Consider the following 10,535-nt stretch of genomic DNA (forward strand, 5'->3'; position numbering starts at 1 on the left):
CTTTTGATGTCTTGATAAAGGGTTTAAACACCCCAAACATTGACTTTACAACACAGTCCACTGGGTGTCATTTCACACACACACACACACACACAACCACCCCCCCCCCCCCCCCCATTACCATACCCTCCAACTGTACCTTTTTGGTCGGTACAATACCGTTTTTTTTATGGCCTGTAGCAACCAAAAAGGGCTTTGTACTGGGTTTCTGGGTCCCCAACGGTGCAGTGAAAGTGACCACGCCCCCCCATTACCCATGACCTCACCCTCTTTCTGAATTTGTATGGAATTCTGCCCTTCAGATGTTGGAGGTTATGCATTACTGGTTTAGACAGGTTAGAATATTTTTTCCACTGTAGTGTAAAATGAATTTGCTGACAGGGTGGTGACCAGCAGGACCACTGTATCAGGAGATAATTAGAAATTGCACCATGTGATGCAGCAGCACACCTGCAGTTGCCTCCCACGCCATGCCAAATCACCAAGCAAAAACAATACAGTTCTCCTGTATTAATTTAATAGTTAAAAACATAACATTACATGGATAACATTTCCTTCAAGTGTTTAATAAATAAAATTAATTTTTCTTTAATAAAAATAAAAAGCATCAAACGTAAAACAACTTTGCAGTGAGATTTATGGGTCAAATTTTTTTTATATTTTAAAAGTTAAAAACAGTTAATTCATTAAATACAGCTCGGATTGTGTGCACCCCCCTGGTGCTTGCGTAAACAGTTACGCCCTGTACAGTATCAAAATAAAAGCTGTCACAGGGAATAATGTAACAAATGAAAATAAATTACCGGTAATACATTTCATATTGTTTGTGGCAGAAGCAGTGAATAATGAAAACAGCTTTCCCAAATGAGCACAAATGTTCAGCAACCAGATTATATATAAATTCCAGGCTGGAAAATGTAATCTAACTTCTGATTGGCTCATGTATGTTACATGACATTTGCATATATTGCACCAACATGTTAAAGACCTAAGGTTTACGTAACACTTCTAAAAAAAATGGAAAGTGAAGGCTCAACTGAATTATAACATGTATGATTTGAGAATCTTATTGTAGGGTTTCCTATAGAACCCAAATCAGATTTTAGCTTTAATGCCTAGACTAGATAAAAGAGTAAGAATTGGAGAGGTTGCTATAGTCAACGCCTCCACTTTTCAAAATTTTAGGGGCGATTAATGAACATTATTTTTACTAAAATAATGTGAAATGGGGGGGGGGGATTTCCAATGCTTATAATGGCTGCCCACAAAAGTGTAAACACATGGCAGTGAGATGTGTGATAATAACGCTATCATCAGATGGCGTAATCACAGGGCTTACCGTGATGCACCTGCCCCTGCACAGCTTTCTCTGCACACTGACAGAGAAAGCAGAGATGAGGGGGGATATAGGGGGTTTATAGGAGGTTTGTGCTTGCATTCACATAGACTGTCTTGCAAGCTATGTCCCCTGCATGCGATAATATCAAGAATCGCGATTCAGATTGGAACAATGTAATCACATCAAATGGGCACTCTCAGATGCCCCTAGGTAAATTTACCTATAAGCGTGCTTTAAAAATATCAAACCAGCATGTATAACTATGTTAGAAATCAGACCGGTAGGGCTTGTACAGCCCTGGGGATGCAGATGTAGGGAACGTGTTCTGTTCATAATGCGATCAATGCACTTTCCACATTTGCATAGAGAGCACAGGCATTGAAGAAGCAATACCACCAAGACAGACTAAATAAAAATGTAGAACTGGAATATATATAGTATCTTGCATGTAATAGTACCCACCCCCTCAAAATAAAAAGTAATGGGAACATTTACATTTTGTCAAGTAATAATAAATAAATCCGCTTATGGAGCAGACCGGAAGCTAAAGAGTGCGCTGGACCTCTTTGCTTTATGCAGTATTTTTCTTAAAGTGCAATGGAATTAAAAGAACATGTAAAAGAGGGTCCCTATGACACCTGTCATTTCATATTGTTTGCTACAAGATTTTACTTAATAGAAAATGTGCTTCCTCTGACACACAAAGAGTTGTTATTTAACCTTCATGTCATCACTCCCTGAATTCTAATTGTCCAAGAACACTGTACAAGCATTCTGGACATATTCCCGCCCTCCCATGCTGGTATATATAGGGAGTTTATCTGTGTAAGCGAATCTCAGAATGGCATTCAGTAGGAGGACTGAGAGGAGAAATTCTTGGTTATCAGGCCCTCCCATCCCAGATTTAAAACCTTTGACCAATTAGAGAATATCAAAAAAAGAGAACCATGAAGTTAGGCCTGCATTAATACCCTATATATACAGTCCTTTTACATGGAGAGAAATATTTAGTGACGTATCGATAACTTCACTTTTAATGCATTTGCATAGGAGATGTAGTAATTGAAATAACGAAAATATAAATGGTTAAAATAGATATTTAGACATTACCTGAGTATTAAAATAAAAAAACACAACACCTACAGATAAATGGCCATACGAACATTATATACAAATATATACAAGGAATTGTACACTTGCACAGTGAGCTTACATTCCGACAAGAATGGATAGCTTTAGAATTGGACCTATTGGAGACTGCCATATTTTGAGATAAACCAGTGTCAACCAATCCGTTCACTACGAACGAGTGACATCACTTGATGCCTCAATGATGTCACAGGATGCCAGTACTGTGATTGGCTGAATTTTCCCCATATAATAGAACCAGCCCACACAATGGTCATGACACGTTTGGGTTCTATTTGCAACTCCCCTGTGTCGCGATCTATCACACAGTGTTACCCAATACATACAACGAATGCTGCAAAACCACTGCGGCACATGAGTGTTGTGACTTAGACATATGCATAGAATAAAAAAAAAAAAAAAAAAAGCACACCGGCCATTTGCAAATATTACACTTGCGTCCACCTTTGAATCAGCCCGAATGACTGATACATGACTATGGGCGGAATGTAATAATCTGCAGGATGTAGGTTTCACTAAGATTTTGCCAGATCTGCCCAAATATTTTAAAAGGGCAATAACTCCAGGTTCAAAGTGGAAATAATTTAAAAGGGAAAACCAGAATTGGACATATTGAAAATAAAATAAATACATTTCGGGCAAACTTGACACAATCTCACTGATGCCTGCATCTCATAGAAGATGACATTTCCTCCTACATAGAGAACAGGTGCAGTTTGTAAAGCTGCTCAGCACATCTATTAGGTTACTGCACTATACAATGAGGCAGAGCCGCTGCACATCTCTGAACATATGTGGGATATGAGGCGCTGCACCAATTGTTCATGTGGCCTTTTCTACACCCTAAAAAAAAGGTGCATATTTTTTACGTATGCAATTCCAAAATGGCTGCCAGTGAAGGGTCTAGTATGGAAGCCAACTGCGCAGGCGTTCGCCCCTCTCGGTCACGATGCTGCAGGTTGGAACGTGAGGCAAGGTAGGCAATGACAGGAATATGACCTTCACGGAGAGCCAGGTGGACAGGGAGAGAGCCAGAGGCATCGGGAACGTTGACATCTGCTCCGTATTGAACCAGGACCTTCAAGGTGTCCAGGAAACCCATGCGCGCAGCATCGTGGGTGGGAGAGATGCCATACGAGTCCTGGATGTTGGGTGAGGCCCCCTGTTTCAGAAGCTCGGATGCCACCAACGTGCTGCCGAACATCATGACCTGTGGAGATAAATGGGGGGGGGGTCTCAAATACAGAAATAATAGTACATGAATTGTGACAGTAATCAGGAGCTGTATGGTTTGTAGTCAAGGCTCTTGACAGATCTATTCATTCTTCCACCCACATCCTGGTCTTTCTGGGATCAATAAATGTGTTAGCCTACATATGGTCCATCTAAATAAACACTTTACACAACCGGTATTCATGACAATGGTCGGGGGTTCCCTTCCTCCCTCGGCTCCATAGCAGATTGAACGACTGAATGACATCTTGTTTGGCTTCATTACACTACACTGGGTTACACATGATATTGTCTGATAACCAACCAGTAGATGTCGCATACAACCGTTGAGAGAGTACCGTCAGGCGTGTAACCCATGGGAACGCACTCAGGCATACATCCGCAGTCAGTGTTTGGTGGCTCTGTCATGTCTGTACAATATAGATCTCAATGGAACACAGGGGAGATGGGACTGTCCTATGGTTAATTACAACTCTGAAAATAACAATGAGTTTTATATTTAATTGGTTACATAAAGCCGGGCCTCCCCAGTGTTTGTCACGCCACTTCTTCCACTTGGGCACGCTGATAGAAGAACTTGGGCTACCAGCTTTTATTTACCCCCCAGGCCAGAAGCTGCCAGCCCTGCCTTGGCAGGTACGCAACATGCATTTAATCTTATTCCAATGCAGACACATCCTCTGCGTGCATGGTGTGACTGCTAATTAGTCACACACCCAGAGAGCGGGGCGTGGTGCCACATCGGGGATAATCACCTGTTCCACTACAATCAACAAAACCAGTCCCCTCAGTCTCTTACACACACGGAACAGCTAGTCACTGTCCCAGTGTCTCTTTATGTGCTGGCCAGTCATACAACATAAAACAGCCACCAAATTGCAATCAGAATCAGCAAAGTGATGCTGTCTGTGCAAGGAAAGAGACAGACAGACAGACAGAGAATATCTCAGCCGCACCTGCAGGGCAGTCTTTCCAAAGCGGTTAAGACAGTCAGGGTGAACCCTCTCTTGGTGGAGCAGTCTCTTCACCTCCTCAAGGTCTCCTTGAGCCGCCGCCCGTGTCAGGAGGTCACCGGCGCTGGTCTCTTGTAGCAACATGGGGTGGTGTAGATGTGAGCAGTCTGTCCTGTGTAATCAGAAGGATATACTTACATACAAAGACATGAGATTCAAGTTCAGTCAATTTAATAATGACTGTGGGGTAGATTTATTAAGCTCGGTGAAGTGATAAAGTGTCTGGTTTTTATCACCGGCCAATCAGCTCCTACATGTGAAGTTACAGGCTTGGTTTGAAAAATGACAGGTAGGATCTGATTGGCCGCTGATAAAAACCAGACACTTTATCACCTCACCAAGCTCAGAGACAACCAGCCCTATTTTCAGACATCGCCCTACGGTTTTGAGGAAGTCACAGATTTTCCAAGAATCGGTGAGCATTGTCCAACGTAACGGATGTAACTCTCAGATACAATGTTTGTGGTAAACATCTAGATTGCTACAAAATTTAAAATGCACAGAAAGAAGCAAATGTTTCTACCACTAGTGAATAAAACTATGAAGTGTGAACAAGCCTCACTATTGTTTTCTGCTATAAATTAATTCATTGTTTGGTACTTATGTAGTATCTGGGCGCCCGATTTAGAAATCGGGTCGGATCGGGCACATCGCATCGCATGCGACCAAATCGGATGCGATGGACCCGATTTTTCCATAGGATTCAATGTTAAAATGGTCTGAGTCCATTTTAACATAGAATTCAATGGGAAAAAGGGGTCCTGTTCCTTGCCCCACTATCCAAGTGGGCATGGAGTTGGATATAAACCTGTGGCGAGCGTAGCGAGCCACCGAGCCCGAAGCATGGCGAGCCCCGCGAGGGGACACAGAATACTTTTTAAAAAATCTGTGTCCCCTTGCGGGGCTCGCTTCGCTCGCCACGCTTCGGGCTCGGTGGCTCGCTACGCTCGCCACAGGTTTATATCCAACTCCATGCCCACTTGGATAGTGGGGCAAGGAACAGGACCCCTTTTTCCCATTGAATTCTATGTTAAAATGGACTCAGACCATTTTAACATTGAATCCTATGGAAAAATCGGGTCCATCGCATCGCATGGTCGCATGCGATGCGATTATCGCGTTGATTGTATGCTTTAAGTTAAGGCATACAATCAAAAAATCGGGCGCCCAGATAGTACATAAGTACCCATTGTTTAAATGTAACCAGGATAGGACATGGTAATTTCTGAAATTAAACACGTCTGATTTCTCTGAAACTACAACAAATATTTATTCCATGCTTTTTAACAATAAAGCATACACCACACAGATTTTAATAACATTTTCAGGAAAGTTTTACTTATTACCTTGACATTATTTAAAGGAATGTATGTGTAACGGATGTAACCAGAAAATCATCACGGATGTAACTATCAAAAAACATTCATCAGGAAATTAAAAAAGGCCCCTTGCATTACTGGTACAATGTTTGCAGATACTATATCTCATCATCTTGTTTTGGCCATAACCACCCACCTCTGGCTGGATGCATCACCCGAACACAGAACTCTCCATTCTCATTTATATCAGTGACAGTCCCACAAAAAAAGTGGACATGAAAAAAAAAAAAAAATATTTGGGGCTATTCAAAATATGAATTTTTCAGTCCATCAGTCATAGGGGGGTATGCAATCGTCCGCCACTATTTCCGACAGGGGAATTAGTGGAGGGGCCCTATTCAATGCTGTCTTTAATGACAGCATTGAAGAGGGTTCATGGCAGAATGAGCCTATTAATATAATAGGCAAAACCAGTGCTGGTGGCTACCAATCATCATCTACATATGTCTAGTGTCCATTTGTGGGTCTCCAAAACACTGCCATTTGTTGGCAGCGATCCAAACGACATCTCTTTCTCTCTCACACATGCACAAACTGCCTCTCAGTAATGAGGACAGAGGCAATCACAGTGTAGCAGACTAGCGTTCAAAGCATTTGCTTCAAGCAGGCTTACAAGGTATAAAATATGTATAAATGGACCTTTTGTTCGTGCCTGGGGTGCCATGAAAACAATTCTGATTCAATAACGGTGCCCTGATTGCAAATGTTTGGAAACCAGTGCCCTGGATGATGGAACACTGGAAATAATGCCACATGGTTGTATTTAACCTACATGACGATACAACTGCAGATTCCTCGCACGCAGCCAGTCCGACACAGCATTTACCGGCTTTCTAACCATACAGCTGCGTACAGGGGAACAGGTCTCCACAGAGAATACACAAAGCCACATGTCATCTGCTGTGGTTTGCACACAGAAAGCAGAGGTCAATACCATGAGCCTCCTGCATTTATAGTATCCTGGTGGCTTACCCAGGAAACAGCAGATAAAAAGAGATTTATGTTGCAGTTTAGACAACATCTGGACATCTTGTGACTATTGTTACAACAGCAAGGTGTCACAGAATGTTCATGTCTATTCGTATTCAGCGATGGACATAGAAGCCTTTCTCTATGGATTGTACAAGGGAAAATGAAAAGAAGTTGTATTTGGATTTCCCGAAGCAGGAGGATGTGCTCGCTACACGGACTGTGCTGTTATTCCCATGCATGATAAATGCATGTGATGAATGCAGGAACAAGACAACATGTAGGATCATGTAAATTGATACTAGGGATGGTTAGCAACCACTGACTGTCGTTTGACACCTGAGATAGTTTTACCATTGATGTCTGTGCACAACTCCTGAACATCGGCTGCAGGTAATCCCCGGCCTCACTGACAGCGGCACGTCCCCGGCCTCACTGACAGACGCAACGTCCCCCGCCTCACTGACAGACGCAACGTCCCCGGCCTCACTGACAGACGCAACGTCCCCGGCCTCACTGACAGACGCAACGTCCCCGGCCTCACTGACAGACGCAACGTCCCCGGCCTCACTGACAGACGCAACGTCCCCGGCCTCACTGACAGACGCAACGTCCCCGGCCTCACTGACAGACGCAACGTCCCCGGCCTCACTGACAGACGCAACGTCCCCGGCCTCACTGACAGACGCAACGTCCCCGGCCTCACTGACAGACGCAACGTCCCCGGCCTCACTGACAGACGCAACGTCCCCGGCCTCACTGACAGACGCAACGTCCCCGGCCTCACTGACAGACGCAACGTCCCCGGCCTCACTGACAGACGCAACGTCCCCGGCCTCACTGACAGACGCAACGTCCCCGGCCTCACTGACAGACGCAACTCACCAGCCTCACTGACAGACGCAACTCACCAGCCTCACTGACAGACGCAACTCACCAGCCTCACTGACAGACGAAACTCACCAGCCTCACTGACAGACGCAACTCACCAGCCTCACTGAGGGAGAGATTTACTAAGCCTTGAAAATTGGTAAAATGGAGAGTGATAAACCTCCAACCAATCAGCTCCTACCTTTCATTTTTCAAACACAGCCTGTGACATGGCAGTTAGCAGCTGATTGGCTGGTGGTTTACCACCCTACATTTTATCACTTTTAAAGCTTAGTACACCTGGCCCTTACAGAGGCGCACCCCCCGGTCTCACACGCATAATTCAACAAAAAAATGTTTCCAGAAATGGCAATGACCGCATAACACAGAAGAGCTGCCATAAGTACCCAACATAAAGGATTGGTACACCGATGATGTCACCAAAGAACATGAACATGACTAGGTTTACCTCTTATCCCATACCTGCCATACCCCAGCAAGCCCACACCCATCCCTCAGTATAGCAGTGATGCTGTGACAGGCTGAGCGCCCAGCAGTGACAGGTGCGCTCTCCATACTGCACTGACTGCCGCACTGCGCCGCGCTCACCTCTTTTTATAGTGCGCCTTCCCGCCTCAGACACCGCTCGCTGGGGCTGACCAACGGCCGCGGCGGCTCTCAGTCCGTTCTCGCAACTCGTCTGCTACTGCGGCTGCCTGCGCGAGCTCCTTCTCCACAACAACCGGTCCAGAATCTGATTCTCCCTCTCTCCTCCTCCCACCCAGGTCTCCCTGACGTCACTGCCCCACGTGGTACGAGTGTTTTTTTTGAAAATGCAACTGTGTATCGTCGTCCAGGGGTAACCATAGGACGCTGTGTGCCCGCCCTTCCTGAGGCCACGCCCAACTATGGCGCGGCGTCGAATGGGGAAACGCCTTGCTGGAGGGCTCGTAGTTGCTACGAGGTAACCTGCGTTTTACAGTTAAAGGTGAGAGTAACTGCTGCGGCAGCGCTCAATGGTCAGCCCGCAGCCAATAGTAGGAGGGAATTGGCGTGGGCGGAGCTTGTTTTTGTTTTTTAAACCGTGGGAGGGACGGGCTCCGACTCTGGTTGCTGCCTGGCTGCTCTCTCCTGAGGTAAAGGGGTCAGGGTGGTGTCAAAGGCGCCTGGTCACCTTTACGTAACCCCAGGCCACGTATAATGCAGCATAAAAATAAAATGTCTGACAACATGCATGGGGATATATATATATATATATATATATATATATATATATATATATATATATATATTCCGGGAGTATCCTCCACACTGTGGGTGGGGGATGTCAGGCACTCGCCTTTAAAACAAAGATATTAGACTTGTTATAAAATCCAATCCGGGTTTATTATTATATCCAGTGAAATTTGGTCAGCATGAATCACAATCTTAACGTTTCCATATGTGCCCCGATGTTTCGGTCCATAGTGGCAGACATTTATCAAGGAGCTTGGTAAATACGTGGTGTCAGCAATCAACGATGTCACAAGGAGAAACCCATGGCAAAAGGAGCAGCTGAAATATCATCTGCACGCCACATGTGCACGCAAACGTCCCTCTTTCCTTCTCCACCAAGTTGTGTGGTATGAGGGTAGGAGCCCTCCTCACAGGGGCTGCTCTTAAATTTGACGCACCTACTACTTACCTTGCAGCTTTGGCTGCTGTTGCATCTGCAACTTTATGCTAATACTGCTGCAATGCTCTTCCCTGGGGGACATCCGCAAATCTAAATATGCAAGGGCTGAGACACCAGCATCCAATTACAGCATTTTAAACCTTCAACAGACCTACATACCTCCCAACTGAGTCTTATGAGAATTGGGGCTTTCCACTCCGGAAGGTGTGTCCGGCCCCAAAAGTGGACTGGGAGAAAGGTGAGGCATCACATGGAGGGGGCATGGCCTAGCCCTCCCTGATCTGTTAGTTCAGGACAGGCCAACCTGTGGCTCTCCAGATGTTGTGAAACTACAAATCCCAACATGCCTTGCCACAGCTTTAACACTCCCTTATAGCAAAACTGTGGCAAGGCATGATGGGATCTGGAGAGCCACAGGTTGGCTAGGCCTGTATTAGTTGCTGTGCACACACAGGATATTGCGACCTGCGGGTGGGATAGCGGGTCAGTGTCTAATTAGTCAGACTCTCCCGCTGACACGTGGGAGGTATGGTCCTATTCTAGGTGCAGATCATCTGTCTGAGTATGAAAAGATATCACCAGAGGGTCCCCGAGCACTAGTTTCTATTGATTCCAACAGTAATCATATACCTCTGAATTTTTCTCAGCAGATACCAAAGAAAAGGAAAAAAAGAATATTCAATGTATGAGTATGGCCTGCAATGTGTGCAATTCAGTGAAAAACATGGTTTAGTATCCATGCAGTATCTATGCAGGGGATTGTTCCAGACCTTAGATATATCATGGAAAAACGCTGAATCCCAAGGTGCTGTTTGCCCCTGTTGCCGCCTTAGCAAGGGGTGCTGGAAAATACACTGGTACCTGTCAACACCTTCACTGAGTACAGCACTTCTCAGTTTCCGGAGGCA

At 45.0% G+C, this 10,535-nt stretch overlaps 1 protein-coding gene across 1 annotated transcript; it reads right to left on the reverse strand.

Annotated features, from left to right (window-relative positions):
• Positions 1-500: 500 nt before the first annotated feature.
• CDKN2D (cyclin dependent kinase inhibitor 2D) lies at positions 501-8,754 on the reverse strand. Its single transcript, XM_083185122.1, has 3 exons — positions 8,562-8,754; positions 4,678-4,846; positions 501-3,698 (listed from the first exon to the last, which is right to left on the reverse strand). The coding sequence occupies exons 2-3, from the start codon at positions 4,816-4,818 to the stop codon at positions 3,354-3,356; spliced, it is 486 nt and encodes a 161-aa protein (XP_083041248.1). The 5' UTR covers positions 4,819-4,846; positions 8,562-8,754; the 3' UTR covers positions 501-3,353.
• Between the last annotated feature and the right edge of the window lie 1,781 nt (positions 8,755-10,535).

The sequence above is a fragment of the Crinia signifera genome, chromosome 4, assembly GCF_055691185.1.
Source record: "Crinia signifera chromosome 4, ASM5569118v1, whole genome shotgun sequence".
Classification (NCBI taxonomy): domain Eukaryota; kingdom Metazoa; phylum Chordata; class Amphibia; order Anura; family Myobatrachidae; genus Crinia; species Crinia signifera.